The sequence below is a fragment of the Pelophylax lessonae genome (assembly GCF_965119305.1).
Source record: "Pelophylax lessonae genome assembly, chromosome: 7".
In the NCBI taxonomy this organism is placed as follows: domain Eukaryota; kingdom Metazoa; phylum Chordata; class Amphibia; order Anura; family Ranidae; genus Pelophylax; species Pelophylax lessonae.
The window spans coordinates 214,089,968-214,112,512 of record NC_138774.1 but is presented as its reverse complement, the minus strand read 5'-3'; the positions used below and the strand labels follow the sequence as shown (position 1 = coordinate 214,112,512).

The window sequence follows — 22,545 nt, the reverse complement described above, 5'->3', positions numbered from 1 at the left end:
AGATCGCTGGTGCCATGCAGGTCTCCTGCACACAGTCTTGTGAAAGGAATTTTGTGCAATTATGAATCTACAAACTGATGTCAATGTATGCATATCAGCTCTTATTTTATACTCTTTATTTCTGTAATGTGTTATGTCTTTAGGTGAACCTTCATGAATAAACCTATGTACCATCGTGCATCAATTTTACCATCTGTGTCACACTTCTCATTTAAAGTCCCAACTTCTCTTCTTTCAATATAACAGGGATGCAGGCGCATGTTCTGGTCGATCATGTGCCTCATGTAAAGTCCCAAAAAAACCTTTTCTACTTGTCTGTGTAAGCAGTTTAACCCGTACATCATACAGGCAGGTAATTTCCCACTGACAGGATGAATCAATGAACTACCAGAGAGCTCAACAGTGCCATGGTATTTCACTAAGAACTACAAGACGCCATCCACAAAGGATGTTGGCACTTGTAGTTCATTACAGAAATCTGTAAATAAATGAAGTGGCTAGGTGGGTGGAGCCCTGCACTGCTGCGCTCTTTTAAAAAAAACTGACAGCTAGGATGGGGAACTTCTCCCTGTAATGCTGTCACACGGAGGGAGGGGATTGGCGAGCGGCTGCAGCATTGGGAACATGTTACATGTTCCACCATAAAAATGGGTGAAACGTAACATGTTCCCAAAGATGAACTTTTCCTTTAAGCAAACTATGATTGTTTGTACCCCCACTAAATAACATTGTTTCATTACATTTTTGGAGTACAAGGGGAGTATATACAAAATTGTTACGAAAAGGAAGGCAAAAAGGTAGGAGGATACCAAATGCTTTATGCGTGCATGAGTTATATTAATTTAAAAAAAAAAATGTATTGCCTTTCAGGACTCTGCATCAATGGGATTACTGACAACTAAACTCATGACAGCATGTGCAGAAATTAAATTAAAACATATGTTAATCTTCCACTAGTACAGGAAAGAGCCTTCTTACAAATTTAAGGCACAGTGGGGCAGAGGAAGGCTTCCTGCCAGCCCAACAGATGCCCATTTGATAATTATAGTAGTTAGGATTTCATATTATTCTGAAAGGGAATTTTAGCTTTTTGGATCAGCATAATGGCTCAGACACAAAGTCTTTGTGCATGGTCAGCTCTTAAGTGTTAAGGCCCGTACACACGAAAAGAAAATCTGTAGGGAAAATTCGTCCGACGACCGATCTGCTGATTTTCGGATTGTTAGTATGGTGCTTTCGACAGCCAACTCCGACTTTTCGGCTGACAAAATCCCGATGTGCAGGCTATATAATTTTTGTCGTCCGTAATACAACGTCCGATTTCCGTCTCATTAGTACAGATTGACGTAAAAAAATCTTAAGAGCAAGACTAGGCATGCTCAGAGACGAAAGAACACATACAAAGCAATCCAACACATGACATCACTTCTAAAGCAGAATTCTGTCGTACGGGAAAATTCGTATGAAAATAACCTCTTCACTTTCCACATCAGACTAGCATGCCACAAAAAAAAAAAAACGGACGACAGATCGTTCGATAATCTGATCGTGTGTACAGGGCTTTAGTCTAAAAAGTCTCAGACACTGCAAGCATTTAACAAGCTTTATTCAATCTTCTTGTTACTCTAAAATGCTTTAGCTTTGAACAAGCTTTAAAGAGGTTGTAAACTCATTAAACATTTTTTTTTTTCCAACCTGAAAGAGAAACACATAATGAGCTAGTATGCATCGCATACTAGCTCATTATGAAATACTTACCTTAGAACGAGCCCCCGCCGTGCCGCCCGCTTACCTGTATGACGGGCGACATGTTCAGTCGCCCGTCTTCCGGGATCGCAGCATCCGGCCATCTGATTGGCCAACGGTCACGGCACGGGGCTCTGAAGGAACGGCACCAGCGGCCATTCCTTCAGAGCGCATGCGCCAGTGACGTCACTGGCTGCATTTAAGTTAAATATCTCCTGAACGGTACATGTTTAGGAGATATTTACAGTACCTAATGGTAAGCCTTATCATAGGCTTACCTAAAGGTAAAAGTGTCAGAGGAGGGTTTACTTCCTCTTTAAGCAGCCATTGGCAGGCTTTTAGTACACTCAAGCACAACTTTTATTTGATTAAATTTGATCAGCATAAATAAAAAAAAATAAAAAAAAACATCTTTTGATTTAGCTTCTTACAATTTTCTGCAGGGGTTCTGTCCATGCGATCCTTTAGTTCCCTTCTGCTGTGCGCAGCTGCCACCAATGGAGGAAATACAGTGCATCCGGAAAGTATTCACAGCGCTTCACTTTTTCCACATTTTGTTAGGTTACAGCCTTATTCCAAAATGAATTGAATAAATTTTTAAACAATACCCCATAATGACAAGAAGTTTGTTTGAAATCTTTGCAAATTTATTAAAAATAAAATCCCATGTACATAAGTATTCACAGCCTTTGCGCAATACTTTGTTGAAGCACCTTTAGCACCAATTACAGCCTCAAGTCTTTGAGTATGATGCTTCAAGCTTGGCACGCCTATTTTTGGGCAGTTTCTCCCATTTTTCTTTGCAGGATCTCTCAAGCTCCATCAGGTTGGATGGGGAGTGTAAGTGCACAGCCGTTTTCAGATCTCTCCAGAGATGTTCAATCGGGTTCAAGTCTGGGCTCTGGCTGGATCACTCAAGGACATTCACAGAGATGTCCCGTAGCCACTCCCTTGTTATCTTGGCTGTGTGTTTAGGGTCGTTGTCCTGTTGGAAGATGAACCCTACACCCCAGTCTGAGGTCCAGAGCACTCTGGAGCAAGTTTTCATCAAGGATTTCTCTGTAGATTTCTGCATTCATCTATCCCTCAATCCTGAGTAGTATCCCAGTTTTTGCAACTGAAAAACATCCCCACAGCATGATGCTGCCACCACCATGCTTCACTGTAGGGATAGTATTGACCAGGTGATGAGCGGTGCCTGCTTTCCTCCAGACATGACACTTGCCATGAAGGCTAAAGAGTTCAAACTTTGTTTCTCATGGTCAGAGTCCTTCAGGTGCCTTTTGACAAACTCCAGGCGAGCTGTTGTGTGCCTTTTACTGAGTGGCTTCCATCTGGCCACTCTACCATACAGGCCTGATTTGTGGAGTGCTGCACAGATTATTGTTCCTCTGGAAGGTTCTCTTTCCTCCACAAAGAAATGCTGGAGCTCTATCTGAGTGACCATCTGGTTCTTGTTCACCTCCCAGACCCTTCTCCCCCGATTACTCAGTTTGGCGGGGCGGCCTGCTCTAGGAGGAGTCCTGGTGGTTCCAAACTTCTCCCATTTACAGGTGATGGAGGCCACTGTTCTCATTGGGACCTTCAATGCTGTAGAATTTTTTCTGTACACTTCCCCAAATCTGTGTCTCGATACAATCCTGTCCTGGAGGTCTACAGACAATTCTTTGGACTTCATGGCTTGGTTTTTGCTCTGACATGCACGGTTAACTGTGGGATCTTTTATAGACAGGTGTGCACCTTTCCAAGTCATGTCCAATCAACTGAATTTACCACAGGTGGAGTCCAATTAAGTTGTAGAAACATCTCAAGGATGATCAGTGGAGACAGGATGCACTGGAGCTCAATTTTGAGTGTCATGGCAAAGGCTGTGACACAAAGGCTTATGTACGTGTGTTTTTTTTTTAGTTTAAAAAATTTTGCAAAGATTTCAAACAAACTTCTTTCACTGTGTCATTATGGGGTATGGTTTGTAGAATTTTTAGTAAAATTATAAATTTATTCCATTTTGAAATAAGGCTGTAACATAAAGTGTGGAAAAAGTGAAGCGATGTGAATACTTTCCGGATGCACTGTATTTAGAACATCTAGAACACTAGGCGAAAGTGACTCGCTCCCCTTCCTTTAGTGTGACAATGCTGCTGCTTGGCTGAGAAGACAGTCCTTAGACCTGTAAAAGCTCTGACTGGAGTGACTCAGAGCTTACACAGAGCTTCCATTTCTCACTTATGGAAGCTGAACAGAAAGGTAAATATATGCTGCTTGGATGGAGCATATTAAATCAGATCTGTTGCTTTGCTCTGCATGGGTAAATCATAGGTTTGTTTTAAGCGCTTTCCTATTCTAATAGATGTGCAAATGTCACAGGAAGCTGTAATAGTGACCAAAGATGTCACCACCCTGGCTATGCTGGCTGGCTGAGGTGTATGAATCAAATCATTGACTAAGGAGAATTAAATATATGTTAGCAAGGAAAGCAGTTCAGTCATATGTATTTGAATGTAATCAGTTTTTGGGTCCGCTTTGACAGGTGATGATCAGTAAATGTAAACGCTCGCCCTGTTCAAATTCACATTAATAGCAGTAAAGATAACACAGGTTTTCCAAGAGATTCACAGAATATTTTATTTACAAAAAGGAAATGCTCATGAAAAGAGATTTTGTGGCATTAGAAGGCTCGGCACTTATCGTCAAGGCAGACTAAATAGATCTGTCAATGTATTTAGTAGTATCTAGTGACATCACCTAGTATCTAGTGACATCACCTAAGCAAACAGTAAAGCTAGCCATACACTGATCAAAATTTGGCCGGATCAGCAAGGACTGGCTGAATATTGGTCAGTGTATGGCGGTCTCCACTTGACAGAAGTTGATCGTTTGATTGATTTCTGTCAAAGGGATGTACTGGAAATTTTTCTCAAATCAGTGACTGCAAAAAATGGCTGCAACCACTGATCAGAAGTGTTCTGACAGCGGTGGGTCCAGCTTTAGGAACACAATGTCATGGAGGAGAAAGATTCCTCCATCCACCTTGTTTGTGTGGGTGGAGGAATCGGTTACTTTTTTTTTTTTTGTATTCCCATTCAGCCCGCTGGCTGAAAAAAAAAAAAAAAAAAAAAAAACGAAGTGTATGGCCAGCTTTAGTCTGCAGTGTTACTGGTATTGGCAGGCACAATTATGAATAACGTTCAGCCAATAAAATGGCTTCCCCTTTTCGAGGCAAACTGTTCACTATCATACAACTATATGAGAATACTTTACCCTCTTGTGGACAGAAGGCAGGCCTACACTTAACAGGCTTCTGTATTCCATATTCAATATGACCACAGAGATCTAATTGTAAACCTACCCTGAGAAAAAACAAGAAGGTTTTCCATTGCTGACCATATAAAAATTCTAGCTATCTTTTGCGCCAACATATTTGGAGTAAACATGCAGATCAGAAAGTCTAAAATAAGAATTTCTGAATCGCATATTCAGTTCAGTATGACAACCAGGGATTAAGAATTTTAAAATGAAAGTCAGCAATTGTTCCTTCTATAATTCCTCAGTACAGTTTTTTTTTTTTTTTTAAGGATAAGTTCAACTTTTTAAAATCAAAAATATGTGCATTTATTAAGTAACAAATGTGCATTAAATTTACTTTTTTCACAGGTGGATCGCGGGTACAATGTCAGGCTTCTGCACACACTGCCTGAAAATCTGTTCTCTGTACGGGCTGTTATAGAGCTGTAGGCAGTGTAAATGGAGTACGAATGTGCTAATCAGCATGCTGACGGCCCATTAAAAACTACAAGCCATCTGCCATAGTGACAGACGGAACTTGTAGTTTTCTCATTCACAGATTCCTGTGAATGAATGACACGGCTAGGTTGGCAGAGCCCCACACAGCTCCACCATTTTCAAAATATGACAGCATATGCGGGGAAAGAATCCCCTGCCCGCCACCACAAGGAGAGGGTGGGTGGGGAGGTTAGCAGGTCTGCAGCATGTTACACCCTAAATATAGGGGTAACATACTCCAAAAAGGTGAACTCATCCTTATCGTAGAATTCCAGCCTAGCACTAACTAGTCTTAAAAATGTTTCTTGCCCCCTTCTACCTAACCTAAGCAAAAAATGTCTGTGTACTTACCTATTTTGAGCCTGCCTTGGTCCAGTCACATTTTTTAGCACCTCTAGCTTCTCAAAGGTTTCTCGGAGAGGAGGGAGCGCCAAAAACGGCCCAGACATGGGAGCCAATGAGTGACATCACAACTGGATTTCCCAGACCTTGTTGAGTGCTCCCTTCATTCTCCTGTAGACTCACTAACACACGGATCACTGGTCCTAAAATGGGCAGGCTGAAAATAAGTAAGTATACACATCTTTTTTACACAGTTCAGGAAGTATAGGTAGCAGAAGAAGGAAGAGAACTTTAAGACTAGTTAATGTTAGGCTGGAATTCTACTTTAATCGTACATTACAGTATGATTTAACCTGTAATGAGAATGACCTCATCTACAAACCACTGTAACAATAGGGAGAAAAAAAGATGAAGTCCACCATGTTGGTAATCACCGAGTAGCAGAAGTCTAAAATCTCCTTTGCAGTTCTGGCCACAGACCAGTAACACCGTGCCCCAGAATTCTGTAGGGTCATTGGAAGCCTCATCAGTATCCTTCATCTGACCAGGTGACCTCATAATCTGGATATTTCGTCTTTATCAGCTCCATAGTTACAGAGTGTTTGGCCCGACCAAAACCCTACAAAAAAAAAGGAGAATGAGCGGTTAGCGTTTTATGAAATCTTTTGACCAATAATCCCAATATAAGCTATCCAGAGACAACAACCAATTTTCTTTGACATACTGCTGTAAAGTTTCTTCTGTTGCCATTATTGCAGGCTAAATACAACATATTAATTCACGTCAGCCTGGGTCAAAAGCACTTTGAGCAAAACTACCAATCTTCGCATATGTACAATATTTGCACAGAATTAGCATAGATTGATTTCACTAGTTGCTTGGAGTACATGTTTGCTCAACTCCGGGACATACACAAAAACACCCTTGTAATGGGAGTTCTGAACCACGAGGGTTACATGCTTGTTAAATCCAGGAATAGAATAATAAGGTGTAATACTTACCTTATTCTTCCTCACTCGGGCAGGTTTCCTCCACACTGTGCAACCGGTCCCCAAAACCTCTTCTCTTCAGGCACTCTGGTCTGCATTTGCATTACTCACATTATCAAGTACAATGCAGGACCAATAGCCCTGGATTGCAGTACATAAAAAAACAAGGGTCCCCCCCCCCCCCCCCAACAACCAGAAGCATCAGAGAGAGGAGGCCAGTGCCTGAAGCCTGCTGGAGCCAATTTGTGGAGTGGGGAACAAACCATGTGGTCATCAACCGTCATATCTTAGGAACCTTATTTAACCGTTTACAGAATTCCCTTGTAGTCGGTTACTCAAGGCAAGTAGTGCCGCTATTAATGACCTTCTGAAAATGCTAGTTGTCCGGCTCCCATGTTCATTGAATGGTATCAATCATTTCTAGGTTTCCTACCTGGAACAAACCTCTACATGAAGAGTTCCAAATATGTGCTACATTCTTGCCTATTATCAGTGACTCAAACTCAAAGTCAGAGAGAGCAAGGAAATTAGCATTTTCACGCAGTCAGCAATGGCCCCTTATATTTGTCCCAAGGCAGTTTTTTTTCTTTTTTTTACCACTTGAGGCTCTCTTTCTCTGCTAAAGGTACAGGCTGACTGCAGCATTGCGGGGCCAATGGACAGGGCCATGTATTGTAAAATCTTGGATGAGGATCTTCTTCCCTCTGCCACAACACTGAAAATGGGTCATGGACGGGTCTTCAACATGACAATGACCCAAAACATTCCGCCAAAGCAAAAAAAGGAGTGGCTCAAGAAGAAGCATATTAAAAGGTCATGGAGTGGCCTAGCCACTCTCCAGACCTTAATTCCTATAGAAAATTTATAAAAGGAACTGAAACTTCAAAGTTTCTAAATGACAGCCAAGAAACCTTATGGTTTTAGAGAAGATCTGTAAGGATGAGTGGACCAAAATCCCTCCTGAGATGTGTGCAAACCTGTTCACCAATTACAAGAAACGTCTTTTACCTCTGTGCTTGCCAACAAGGGTTTCTCCACCAACTACTAAGTCATATTTTCCTTGGGGATCAAATACTTATTTTACTCACTGAACTTCAACTTATATTATACCAATTGTATCATGTGTTTTTTTTCTGGATTTTTGGTTGATATTCTGTCTCTATTATTTAACCACTTTAAGACCGGAAGGATTTACCCCCTTCCTGACCAGGCCCTATTTTGCGATTCGGCACTGCGTTACTTTAACGGACAATTGTACGGTCGTGCGACACTGTACCCAAATTAAATTTATGTCCTTTTTTCCCACAAATAGAGCTTTCTTTGACCCCATTCACACTGGGGCGACCTGTCAGGCGGCCTGCCATAGAGAAGCTGTGGACCCGTTCTAATAGGAGCGACACAAGTCGCTCCGACTTAGAAAAAGGGTCCGGAGCTTCTTTGGGGCGACCTGCATTGACTTCAATGATATGAAGTCCGTGCCGGCCGCTCCGAGGTCGCGGTGCGAGCTGCGCACCGCGACCTGTGAGGTCGCCCCGGCAAGTAGCGTCGCCCCAGTGTGTATGGGGTCTTTTGGTGGTATTTGATCACATGCACGATGTTTATTTTTTGTGCTATAAACAAACAAACAAAAAAAAAAAAGCAACAATTTTGAAAGAAAAACAATATTTTTCACATTCTGCTATATGACATTCCCAAAAAAAATTTAAAAATCAAAATATTTTAACATTTTAGGCCAATTTGTTTTCTGCTACAGATTTTTGGTTAAAAAAAATAAATAATAATTTCGTAATAAATGTATTTTGATTGGTTTGCGCAAAAGTTATCGGTGTCTACTAACTACGGAAAAGATTTACAGTATGTCATTTTTTTTTTTACTAGTAATGGCGGCGATCTGCGATTTTTTGCGGGACTGCGACATTGCGGCGGACGGATCGGACCCCTAACTGACATTTTTGGGGGTAACAGTGACATTACTACAATAATCAGTGCTAAAAATATGGACTGTTACTGTAATAATGCCATTGGCAGGGAAGGGGGTTAACACTGTGGGTGATCAAAGGGTTAAACGTAAGCCTAGGGGAGTGATTCTAACTGTGGGGGGGCTTGGCTTCTGAGATGACCATAGAGACCTGTGATCCTAGATCACATGAGCTCTGAGATCATCCCAGGGAGAAGGACGGTCAGCTGCGTTTACAACAGCCGACCATCCTCTCAGCGGGGAACGATCAAGAGTGTCAGGCGGCAATCGGAGTCGCCTGACACGCGCATCGGCTTCTCCGCTGACGAGCGGAAGTGCATCGCCAGCGGTGCACGCTCGCCCCCTAGACTCCCGAGAGCGAGCGCCGTACATGTACGGCGATTTGCCTGGGAGCGGCTGCCTGCCGCAGTACATCTGCGGCGGGCAGTCGTCAACTGGTTAAAATACACCTATGATAAAAATTATAGCGCCTTCATTTCTTTGTAAGTGGCCAAACTAACAAAATCTGCAGGGAATCAAAAGATGATTTTTCCCACTGTATGTGGGAGGATTTGTTTAATCACTGTGCATCACCTGAGGCCAGTTACTTCACTGGGTATATGGAAGGGTTTATAACCACTAGAAGATCTCAACCCTTAGAGCCCATTCACACCAATACGACTTGTCAGGCGACTTGTCAGCCATTGTGTGGTACAGGAACCGTTCTAAAAGGAGCGACACAAGTCGCTCCGACTTAGAAAAAGGTTCCTGTACTACTTCGGGGCGACCTGGAGTGACTTGCATAGACATTCATTCTGTGAAGTCCGTGCAATTCGTGCCGAAGTCGCGCTGCACGCGACTTCACAGGTCGCCCCCGAAGTCGAGCCGCGTTGGTGTGAACCGGCACTTACTGAATCACAATTGGTTTAAGGCATGGTGTATCATAAACTGCTAAAAACTGAAGGCCTTCTGATAGAAATGAATGGGGAATGTTGTGCACATGCATGGCCTGCCTGGATTTATTAATCTTGATAAACGATCAGCAGGGAATTCTAGCATGTTTCAGAAATTCACAACACTTCTTTCATCAAGGCTTGAATTCTGTTGGTGACAGGAGGAAATACTGGACAATCTGAGCAAAGGATCAGGGATAAGTATAATATCAGTGTGGATGCTGGTCTGACATTATGCTAATCCTTCATCCTTTGCTCACAATGACCAGCATTCGAGCCCTGATGAAGGGAGAGTTGTATTCCCCTGAAACGCATTGGATTTACCTACTAAGCTAATGTCAAGAATAATAAATCTATACTGGACTGATCATAAGTTGTGCTACTTTCCTCCTTTACACTTTAAATGACAGAACTCTGAAGCTAAAGCATTTGTCTGTATAAAGCCAGCCATACATGGATTGACATTAGACCTAATCAGCAGGGACCAGCCAAATTTCGATCCATGCATGGGCAGTCTAATTATACCCAAGTCAATCCGTCCATTGACTTGGGTAAATTTTTTGACATGTGATTCCTGCCAGTAGCTACAGTCGCTAGCAGTATTCAATATCAGTGGCGGCCGGTGCGTTGGGGGCGCAGGGGTGCCGCCCCCCTAATCTACATGCGGGGCACTGGACGCATGGAGTTCAATGGGGTTTCTTTTTTAATCACCTGATTAGAGCTAGAGGCTCTAATAGGCTTCAGAAAAGGGTGGACCCAGGGCGCAGAGCAGTGCGCCCCGAGCCCACCCATTGTGTGACAATAGCGAATGAAAATTCGCTATTGTCACACGGATCCTCCTCCTGGCCAATCAGGAAGTGGGTCTGAGACCCGCTTCCTGATTGGCCGAAAGGCGAACACATGCCATTAGCTGAGGAGGAGGCGGGAGGACTGGAGGAGATGCAGAGGAGAAGCCGCCGCTGCAGGTAAGTCTCTCTGCATTGAAGGGGGCACGTCACGCTGGTCACTGTGCATTGAAAGGGGGCACGCTGGTCACTGTGCATTGAAAGGGGGCACGCTGGTTACTATACCTTGATTACTGAAGGCCCCTTTCACACTTTTGTGACCTCAAAGTCACGCAATTTTTTACAGTGTTTTTTGCCGCAAAGCAATGCCCATTACATTTTGCTGTTTGCGCCCCCCCAAAAATTTTGAGCACCAGCCGCCACTGTTCATTATATTCTGCTGGCCAGGAAAGCGTCCACGGTAGAAGGAAAGAAAATTTAGTAATCTATGGGCTGCTTAATAATCTAGACACACAAATATAGTTATGTCCATATTTTCAGTTACCAAGGAGTAGCCATAGATATGGATCTTCTTGCTGCCGCTGGAATGGGAAATTCGGCCACCTCCCAGGCACTCACAGTCCAGCACGCGGTTCTTCTCAATCTCTGATGCCACTCGGTCATAGATGTCAGCTGCAACAAAACACAGTGCCGGCCTTTTCAGAATACTCTAATGTGCTAAATTAGGGAAACATGGCACATATTCACCAATGACAATGTTTTATGAACAAGACAATCATGATCGTCAGGATTCTAGGTAAATCTCATTGAAGCCTCTTGCACACGATACTCCTGTTTGAGCATCTACTTTTTAGGACTCTTTTTTTTTTTTTATGTATTTGCGTGTATTTTCACGCATATGCATCTGCGCATTAACATATTTTTGTGTTCTTGTTCTGCACAAGATGTAAATGGGCATTTGTGCGCAGTCACACATATTTGCGTGCACAAGTCGTAAATTACTGACCAAAAATGCAGATTTTTCTATTTTTTTTTATACTGAAGAATGCATGGGGCTAGTTTACACGCCTGTGTGCATAAGCACATTACAATTACTGGGCTGTATCTTAGCTCCGTAAAAAAGAAAAAGGCTGTACTGAGCTTTTTCAAGCTGCAGTGTGCAAGAGGCCTTAAAGTGTACTAAACCCAGGAGCCTGCATTCACTATATCTGGTCTCCCACAGTACACAGAACATGGAAATGCAATAACTTTAGTAAATATAAACCGCTAAATGCCTTTTCTCATCAGCAGTATATAAAGCTTGTAGGAGAAGTTTTCATACTGCACTGGCTGTCCCATCAGGATGCAGGACTCCTGACCCTCTGTATGAACGGAGCTGATTGGCCCTGTGCTAATCACATGCACCCTTCCAAGAAAAAAAAAAAACACCTCTGTAGCAATACACACCAAACTGAGCATGTGCAGCCTGAATCCAATAACTCTGTCCGATCTGGTCTTGTTATGGGGACAATACAAGAAGAGGAGGATCTGTGCTTATGGGATCAAAGAGCCTTTTTACACAATGCAATGCAGAGGAATAACCCCTTAGGTTCCACAGTGAGTATACTTTACTGCATATACACACTGATTTTACTGTTGTGGGTTTAGTAACACTTCAAAGCTCAACCCCAGCCAATTAGGTTTGGATGGTGTGAGGAAGAGTTAGAACCTCTGTCCCCATTTAGAAGATGCCTCCTCATTTCCTTTTATTTGTCAGGTCCCAACTTCCTGTCTTTGTATTTGACAGAACAGGAAGGGGGGAAATCACCCACCCCAAAAGGGAAACACCAAAAAAAACACACACAGCTTCAAGTACAGGGAGGATAGATTAGAGCAGGGATCTCTAAACTTTTCAGTGTAAAGGACACATGGTATATTTTACAAATATTCATGGACTAAAAAAAAAAAAAAAAAAAAAAAAAAAAAAAAAAAAAAAAGGAAAAATATATCCTGCAAAGATCTGCCTGAATGGATACACATTAAGGTGATATTAACCACTTACCGACCACCCGCCGATTTACATTGGTCCTTTGACGCTAAATACCAGGGTTAACCCCGGTATTTTTGAAAACCGCGGGCGATTGGCTTTCAGGTAAGGGTGGTCCCAGCGGTGTATTTGCCGCGGGATCACCCTTACGGTGCGGCAGAAGAGGTGCCCCCCTCCCGCCGCGTCCCGGTCCTTTTCCCCGCTTTCCGGACTCGCCGGCAGCGTGGAAGACGATCCGGTCCCGGAATCTCTTAGACAGGAAGTTGAGTGAAGGCAAGATGGCCCTCACTCAAATCTATGGTCTTGGAGGACCGGAGAGATGTCAAACGTCGTTGCCTAGCAACTGGCTTAGAGACGATTTTTTTAATTTTTTTTTTTTTTGTTAGTGTACTTGTGAGATCTGAGGACTTTTTGACCCCAGATCTCACAATAAGGAGGTCCTATCATGGCTATTTCTATTACAAGGAATGTTTACATTCCTTGTAATAGGACTAAAAATGATCAATTTTTTTTTTTAAACTGCAAAAATAAAAAATAATAAAATAAGTAGGAACAAAAAAAAAAAAAATGTAAGCGCACTGTCCTCGCCCGCCGAAGCGAACGCATATGGAAGCCCCACCCACATATGTAAACGGTGTTCAAACCACACATGTGACCCCTAGACATCCTCTGTTACTCTAAGCTGGTAATCTGTAGAGATGTTTAAAGTGTCGCCTATGGGATTTTTAAGCACCAAAGCTTGTCGCCATTCCGCGAGCTTTCGCAATCTTGAAGCATGACATGTTGGGTATCTATTTACTCGGCGTAACATTATCTTTTACATTATGGAAAATAAACTGGGCTAACTTTGCTGTTTTTTTATTTTTTTTTTTTTAATTAAAAAAAGTGATTTTTTTCCCCAAAAAAATTGGAGTTTGGAAGACCGATGCGCAAATACAGTGTGATAAAAAATATTGCAACGATCTCCATTTTATTCTCTAGGGTCTCTGCTAAAATATATATATATATATATATATATATATAATGTTTGGGGGTTCTAAGTAGTTTTCTAGCAAAAAAAAAATGGATTTTTGTAAAATCTTACCGTAAAATCCTTTTCTCTTAGCTCATTGACAGACGTAGTCCTCGGTGATACACCACCTTCGGGTTATGTTGCCTCCACAGGAGCAGGACTAGACAGGAAATTAAAAAGCTCTGGAGCTCTGGCCACACCCTAGGGGCAGTCCCAGAGGGTATATCCTCTCTCTCTTTGCCTCAGCAAATCAGTTATGTGAAAAAGCAGTCTTTAGAGATTTTAACCCAACCCAACTCAAAAAACAGAGGGGCGGGGACTACGTCTGTCAATGAGCTAAGAGAAAAGGATTTTACGGTAAGATTTTACAAAAATCCATTTTTCTCTAGCGCTCATTGACAGACGTAGTCCTCGGTGATACAGCACCTTCGGGACGTCCCAGAGCAGTATCACAACTGAGGGGTGGGAAAATGAAATCAAATCCCAATCTAGAAGGCCCAACCGGTGCCAACTAGAAGTTTACAATGCTCATCCTTAATGATGAGACTCAACAAAAAAGAGAAAAAATTTTTTCTCTTTTTTTTTTTTTTTAAACAGAAAAAAACCCTCGAGGTAGACCACCGGTCTCCTCAAATTGCGGCCTGCAAAACCTTGCGGCCAAATGAGGCATCCGCTGATGCCGTCACATCAATTTTATAGAACTTTGTAAAGGTATGTACCGACGACCAGGTGGCCGCCTTACATACCTGGACCACTGACGCCTGATGGCGAAAGGCCCAGGAAGTACTGAGCGCTCGAGTGGAGTGCGCCCTAACAGGGAACGGAGGACTCTGACCCTTAATAGAATAAGCCTGTACCACCGTTTGTCTAATCCATTTGGCAATGGTCGCGGCAGATGCAGGCAAACCCTTTCTGGGGCCATCCGTGATCACAAAAAGTGAATCCGTCTTACGGAATGATTCCGTAGCTTTCAGGTATACCCTGATTGCCCGAACCACATCTAAGGAATGCAACGCATGTTCCCGATGATGCTTGGGCTTAGGACACAAGGAAGGTAGTACAATATCTTCATTCAGATGAAAATCTGAAACCACCTTAGGAAGAAAAGATGGCTTAGGATGAAGTACTACCTTATCCCTATGAATCACTAGGTAGGAGGACTGGCATGATAATGCAGCCAGTTCTGACACCCTGCGAGCAGAAGTAATAGCCACCAAGAAGGCCACCTTCTGGGATAAAGTAAGCAAGGGAATCTCCCTGATGTTTTCAAAGGGAGGTTTCTGTAGAACCGACAAAACCAAATTAAGATCCCAGGGCGGTAAGGGCGCGCGGACTGGAGGAGCCAGGTGCCGCACCCCCTGGATGAAATTCCGCACCAAGGACTTGGTAGCTAAAGGTTTCTGAAAGAAGATTGCTAATGCTGAAACTTGACCCTTGATGGTGCTCAAGGCTAGCTTCTGCTCAACCCCTTGTTGCAAAAAGGCCAATATTCGAGTCACCGAATAGGTACGTGGAGGAAATCCTAAAGATTCGCACCACGCAATATAAGTCTTCCATGTGTGATAATAGACTTTGCTGGAAGTCGCTTTCCTTGCTTTAATAAGGGTAGGAATGACTGAAGTAGACAAACCTCTGTCCTTCAGTACTTGGGTCTCAATGGCCAGGCCATTAAACCCAGCGACTGTAAAGCATGATGGTAAATTGGTCCTTGAGACCACAGACACTCCCTGAGACGAAGTTCCCACGGAACGTCTACGACTAGCATGTCCAAGTCGGCCAGGCCGGCTTGAGGAGGCCAGCCTAGAATTTCTAGGACCACTGGCGCTGATAGAATCTGAACCAGGCGTCCCTAGAGGTATCTGGCCCCGACCATCCAAGAAAGTCTGGTCGTTTTCTGTTCCCACACATTTATCAGATACCTGATTGTTCTCAGGAAGGGTGATCTTTTCTGGTTGAACCTCAGGGACCGAAGTCACCCGACTAGAGGCTACTTGGCCTATCTGGTCAACCAGATCCGATTCCTGTGAGGTATAGGGACTAATCTTAGGAAAAGGTAAAGGAAAAGATCTATTCAGGGAACGGTAACTACCGCTTCCTGTAGTACTTAAATGTTGGAAGGGAAGAATCGCACCGGTAGTAGTGGTTGATGCTCGATCTAATGTCCTGAATACCGGTGAAAACGTCCCCCCACCCTGAAACCGGGTGGGGGCGCACCTTCAGGCTGTGTACTCCTTTGCTTCGGGTTTGGCTGGGTTGGTCCTTTGCTTGTCCGACCAGCCCTTCTTGAGCCCTCCTGGAGGAGTCTTGCCTTTCCCGCTAGTACCAGCCGGGCGACCTTTATGGGCGGTAAAGAAAGGTCCTCGCTTGTTGCGAGGTCCCTTAGCTTTAGCAGCCTGTGGCAAAAAAGTGCTCTTGCCCCCAGTGGCATCCTTAATGATTTCATCTAGGTTGGCCCCAAATAGACGATTCCCCTGAAAAGGGAGATTAGTCAAGGTCTTTTTGGAACCTAGGTCAGCTGACCAGCATTTTAACCACAGCACACGTCTGAGGATCACCGCTGACATAGATGCATGCCCTAATAAGGGAGTAGTGTCCAAGGCTGCGTCACAGATAAACTGTAGCCCTTGTATAATCCGTTCCATCAAATCAGATGTCTCCTGGGGAATATCTTTTCCCCTAAGGTCTTGGCGTACCATTTTCGCCCATTCCGTAAGTGTCTGGGAAACTAGACCAATAACAATTACTGGTCTAAATGCTGACCCTATCAGAGAGAAGATGGTGCGGGACTCTGCTTCCATCTTTCGATCCACCGGATCCTTAAAGGACGAAGTGTCCTCCACTGGGATAACCGTGGCTTTATTCAGCCTGGAAATAGGTGGATCCACCACTGGTGGTACCGTCCATTTCTTAATGATGGATTCCTCAAACGGATAGCGTCTAGCAATACGCTTGGAAATAGTAAAGGTACGTTTAGAATGCTCCCATTCTCCTTTAATCTGATTACCGAAACATTTAGGTACAGGAAAAACCTTCACCGTTTTGATGGGCTTATTAGTACCAAAAGGAATCTCTGTTTCAGTTGCCTCTGCCGGTAAAGCCTCAAGTTTTAAGGTTTCCTGCACTGCCACAACTAGTGCGTCCACCAATGCTTCTTCCTGAATTATAGCAGGAGAAGAAGCGTCCTCCTCACTGTCTGAGGGGGCTTTACCTGGGATAACAGCCCTTGCAGAGGAACCTGCAACTGCAGTGACCATCTCTGAATCTGAGTCAGAGGTGTCAGATAGTATAGGGGTAGGCGGGGGTCGCTTCCTTGACCCCCGTCCCTGACAGGCCGCCTCCACCCGAGCCACCATAGACTCCAAAATTGCTGTAAATGACTCTACACTGTGCACCGGCGGGTCCCGTGGCCCCCTCGAGGGAAACAGGTGGGGGAATATGTGTGGCAGGGTCCATGATAATTCCAGTCACTTCCTGGATAATATAATTCAAAAATAAAAAACTTTTTTTTTTTTTTTTTTCAGACCCCCAGCGCCACAAAAGCCCCTTAGTGTTACCTGCTAGGGATCCCTATCGATCGAGAGAGAGAGAGAGAGAGAGAGAGAGAGACCCCCAGGCTCACCACTTGATGCTCAGAGTTTAACTGCAACAGGTTACAGCGCTGTCTTCACAAACAGGAAGTCTTTTGGCTGGCTGCCCAGGAAGAAAGGAGGCGGCTCCGCCCCTCTGCACGCCTTCCGGCGCCTCCCCTAGCTCCACGAGGTGTTTGGATCACCTCAAACATGGCCGCCCCCATGCTGGAGACACGAGGCTACGCCAAAATGGCGGCTCGTGCGATCCAGCAAAAAAAAAAAAAAAAATGGCGGCGGCCTGTACTGAATAGCGGTGTGCTGCAGGGCACACAACACTCTCTATGCATGGGGATTTGGCGTGGTTGGCGGTACCGGCCCTGGCGGACCGCATGGCCATTCGGGAGGCCTGCTAATAGCTGGAGATCTGATTAGGAAGGCAGTCTACATGTCCGTGGCTTCTGACTGGTAGGTAGCTTATTCTTATCACCGTAAGATTCCCAGAATGCCACAGATTATAATCTTTTTAACATGTATACAATTAGATTGTTAGCTCCCAAACCAAGCCTCCTGGCTTTTTGCACATAAACTCACACTCAAAGTAGGAGGATCTGTGTCATTTATAGGATAGAGAGGGACTCTATCTTACCATACAGAGAGGGGCCCGCGTTCACCACAAGACCCGTCAGGGGAAAAGGGGGAACATACTACTCACCATACCGGAACCAGGCGGGCACCAACTCCTGACAGTACCCCTCTCCACCGGGGCGGGAGGGCTGTCGACCGATATGGACGCCGTGACTCATGGTCTTTGGCGTTTCAGCGAGACGTTTTAACTCGCGGGGTCAGTCCTTTAATGGGACTTTGTCGCGGCCGACCCAGCGCGGAGCTATGGCCTGCACGCGCTCGTAGGCTGAACTGGGGTGACCACCGGATCTCAACATCCAGCCCGTCGCCCAGTTCAGCTTTCTTGCTTGAAGATCTCACAGAAACACTGGAGAAAAAAAGCTGTCTAAAAAATCCTTTAAGAAAAAAATCATGCCAGGACCTAAGATCCCAGCAAGGTATCTAGGTCCTTACTCCTAACTAGACAGAAAATAACTGGATTTGCTGAGGCAGAGAGAGAGGATATACCCTCTGGGACTGCCCCTAGGGTGTGGCCAGAGCTTTTTATTTCCTGTCTAGTCCTGCTCCTGTGGAGGCAACATAACCCGAAGGTGGTGTATCACCGAGGACTACGTCTGTCAATGAGCGCTAGAGAAAACTGGATTTTAGCTTGTAAACACCAAGTGTCAAAAATAGGCCTGGTCTTAAAGTGGTTAAAGCTTCAGATTTTTTACAATAAAATAAACAAGCTATACTTACCTGCTCTGTGTAATGGTTTTGCACAGAGCAGCCCAGATCCTCCTCTTCTTGGGTCCTCCACTGGCACTCTTGGCCCCTCACATGGACTCGCTGATCACAGAGCGAGCCGGCAGCTCGCAGGCAGCTCATGCGTGGGAGGACACACACAAACACCCTCCCGGCAATTAAAGCGGTTGTAAACCTAAAAAATGAAAAAAAAACCCTGCAAGACAAAAGGCATAATGAGCTAGTATGCATCGCATACTAGCTCATTATGAATTACTTACCTTAGAACGAAGCCCCGACACGGACCCCCGCCCCCGGACATCGCTGTGGGAGCTGACATGATCCCACGGCGTCTCTTCTGGGTTCGGCGGCTCCGGCGCTGTGATTGGCCGGAGCCGCATGCGCGCGGGAGTGATTTTCCGGCAAGCTCCCGGCAAGGAAAGCTGAGGGTCCCCCAGAACCTTCAGAGGGAATGTGCCGCTCGCGTGAGCGGCTGCATGCAGTGCAAATATCTCCTAAACCGTGCCGGTTTAGGAGATATTAATTGTACCTACATGTAAGCTTTATTATAGGCTTACCTGTAGGTAAAAGTGTCAAAAAGCTACAGCTTTAAGGTCCTGGCTGTAGCCATCTTTCAGCTATAGCAAAGACTGGAAGAGGTTAATATGTGTCCTGGTTTAAACAAATGAGGTGACAACCCTAGGCATGGAGGAGCTGGGTCAAAACACTGGAACAGTCCAATACAATATATTTTATTTGTTGGGAATAATGACATTTGTCATGTAAGGCTCCCAAGTGACAGGCCCCCCTTTCCCCAGCGCAGTGACGTCACTCTCCACTCAGGTCTAACTCCTGAGCACGTGTTACTCTGAGGGCGTGGCTTCCCAAGGTATGGCAGCCCTCGGGAAAGATGGCGCCCGCTCTCACCGTGGTACTCCGCCCAGCCGTATCCCCTCACGATATCCCTGTGGTCTTCCAGCTCCTCTCTGTAGCTGACTCGTATCAGCACGTATTTGAAGGTGCCATCCGGGTCTATATCCACCAGCGGGACCTTCTCCAGTTCTGCCATGACTGCCTCCTGCGCGTCCAATCAGCAATCACCCCGCCTTCTCAGACCGGCTGCCGAATGAGAACGCGGGAACCAGACATAAGACTGTCCCGCCAATCAGGGTTGAACAGGGGAAAACCTCACTTCCGCTCAGCGTTGCCATAGAGATGTGCTACTGAGCTGATTTTAAAGCTGAAGTCAGAGAGCTAAATACAGCAAGGACCGAAATAAACATGATGGAGCTGTTCTGCTGACCAAGATATTTGTATTGCTGTCTGCTCAGTCTTAAGATTAAGTGTCGGTTCACACTATGGCGATCCGACTTAGGGGGCGACCTGTGAAGTCGCGTGCACCACGACTTTGACGCGACTTGCGCGGACTTTATAAAATGAATGTCTATGCAAGTCGCTCCAGGTCGCCCCGAAGTAGTACAGGAACCTTTTTCTAAGTCGAAGCGACTATTAGAACCGTTCCTGTACTACACAATGCACTGCGATGGTGCACGACTTGTCAGGCTGACCAAGTCGCCTGACAAGTCGTACCAGTGTGAAGGGAGACATAGGCATCATGCACACAGGGCGTTTTTACAAGCATTTAGGAGCGTCAGGCATTTTTTTTTTCTGCAGCTTAAAAATGCCTCTCCATGTTATTCTATGGCCTCATGCACACACAGGCTTTTAGCAGCTGTAAGTGGCATAGTGCATTCTGGAGCAGCAGCGTTAAGCTGTAAAAACGCCTGACGCTGCTAAAGGCTGCTTAACGCCGCATACAGCGTTAGGCCACGTCATATTTTAACCACTTGCCGACCGCCGCAAGTACATATGCTGCGGCGGTCAGCCCCTCACAGGCAAAGTGACGTATGGGTACGTCACTAGCCTGTGAGGCTCCGGGGAGCGAACGCGCGCCGCTCGGTCACAGACCCCCCCCCCCCATGTCCGCCGGGCACTCGTAATCGTCCGTGACAGTGGGAGAAAGGCAGGTGGCTGATGTAAACAAGCCGCCTGTCATTCTCCCCTGTGTAAGAACAGTGATCATACGGTTCTACAGTAGGACCGTTGATCATTGTTCCTACACCTCAAGCCACAGCCAATCACAGTTAGAATCACGCCCCTAGGGACACACACCACCCCTCCCTCTCAAAAAAAAAGTTAACCCCTTCACTACCAGTGTCATTTTACAGTAACGGTGCATATGTATAGCACTGATTACTGTAGTAATGTCACTGGTAACCCCAAAAGTGTCAGTCAAGGGTCCGATCTGTCCGCCGCAATGTCGCAGTCCCGCAAAAAAAATCACAGATCGCCGCCATTACGCGTTAAAAAAAACAACAAAAATTACAAAAATCTTTCCCTTAGTTAGTAAACGCAATAACTTTTGCGCAAACCAATCAAAATACTCTTTTTGCGATTTTTTTTTTAACCAAACATATGTAGCATAAAACAAATTGGCCTAAAATGTTAAAAAATTTTGATTTTTACATTTTTTTGGGGGGAATTTCATATAAAAAAATGTGAAAAATATTGTTATTTTTGCAAAATTGTCGCTCTTTTTTTGTTTATAGCGCATGATCAAAAAATCGCACAGGTGATCAAATACCACCAAAAGAAAGCTCTGTTTGTGGGAAAAAAAAGGACGTCAAATTCATTTAGGTACAGTGTTGCATGACTGCGCAATTGTCCGTTAAAATCACGCAGTGCCGAATCGCAAAATACCCCCTGGTCAGGAAGGGGGTAAAATCTTCCGGGGCTTAAGTGGTTAAGCTTTAGGCCTAATGCACACAGGGGTGTTTGAAAAAAACGAGCTGCAAAGCCAGTTCTGACGCCAGGAAAAAGCAGCTGTAAAAATATGCTTTTAGAATTGTTTTGTTTCGGCGTTATTGCACGTTTTAGCCACGCTTAGCAACGTTCGTGTTTGGCAGCCTTTCTCTACCTCTTCTATTTTCCACTTTTGCAAACTGGTTCTGATTAGTATTCCAATGTTTCTCTTCTCCCTCAGTTTTTCTCCAGCGAATGTGACTCCAACACTGATGGAGAGGGGCAGGGGAGGGTCAAACAAGGATGCTATGCAGGCGACTGACATCCTTTTTATCAACTGATGACATAGGCGGCTCTCTAATTAGGCAAATTAGGCGGTCGCCTAAGGCCTCGCACCTACAGGGGCCTCATTCAGGGAAATCTCCCAAGTAAAAGATTGTTTTAAATCCAAGGATATAAAAGTTGCAGCAGTGTGCTGCAGTCCCTTCACTGAGGCTGCCAGGTGTCTGTTCTCCGCTGACACTTACCCCGCCTTCTCTGCCTGGGGATTGGCCGTCTGATCATTTAATCCTAAAATGTGGAGGAATTGGTGGGCGTGTACCTGCATCAGTAGGAAGTGACTGCCCGGTCAGCTCACTCTGCTATCATCGGTTGTTACTCTGGGAGGAGGTGGCTAGGGGAAAAGAAGAGGGCCCCTGGGTGGCTGGGGGAATCATGACACTGAACTCTGATGTAAGGAGGGACCCAGGGAATCATGACCTATGGGGAAATGCTGGGGACTGTGATGTAAGAGCAGACATATATATATATATATATATATATATATATATATATATATATATATATATATATACATACATACATACATACCCGATGTTTAATGATCTTTGATTAAAGAAGAATTGGTTAGAGAAAATTCTAGAAACTGTGAATTCATAGTACAAAGGTTAAGGCTCTTAATATATGCAATTTATAAAGTTCATTTTTATCGCTTGAATTATTTTTCCCATTACGGGCGTGAGTGGGGCCTCATGTCCAAGTTTTGCCTTAGGCCTCACAAAGCCTAGAGCCGCCTCTGACTGATGATGTCATTGATTGTTAGGACGCCGGCAGATAGAAGGTTGTAATGGTGCACAATGAACACCTATGACTTAGTGTAACTAAAAAGGCAGCCTTCATCCACAAACCAGCTTGTATACAATTTTTTGGCAATTTTTATGCATTTTACCAAGGC

General features: G+C 44.7%; 1 protein-coding gene across 1 annotated transcript; it reads right to left on the bottom strand.

Annotated features, from left to right (window-relative positions):
- Positions 1–6,255: 6,255 nt before the first annotated feature.
- On the bottom strand, positions 6,256–19,622 carry PHPT1 (phosphohistidine phosphatase 1). Its single transcript, XM_082264424.1, has 3 exons — positions 19,437–19,622; positions 11,100–11,227; positions 6,256–6,490 (listed from the first exon to the last, which is right to left on the bottom strand). Exons 1-3 carry the CDS (start codon positions 19,576–19,578, stop codon positions 6,398–6,400), a joined length of 363 nt encoding a protein of 120 aa, XP_082120550.1. The 5' UTR covers positions 19,579–19,622; the 3' UTR covers positions 6,256–6,397.
- Positions 19,623–22,545: the final 2,923 nt, after the last annotated feature.

What these genes read in the sequence shown, in the direction of transcription:
- PHPT1 (XM_082264424.1), bottom strand. Translation starts at nt 19,578, where the DNA reads ATGGCAGAACTGGAGAAGGTCCCGCTGGTGGATATAGACCCGGATGGC. An exon ending in CGGCTGGGCGGAGTACCACG is followed by an intron (nt 11,228 to 19,436) that starts GTGAGAGCGGGC and finishes GTTTTGTTGCAG; the next exon opens with CTGACATCTATGACCGAGTG. An exon ending in ATATCTATGGCTACTCCTTG is followed by an intron (nt 6,491 to 11,099) that starts GTAACTGAAAAT and finishes TTTTTTTTGTAG; the next exon opens with GGTTTTGGTCGGGCCAAACA.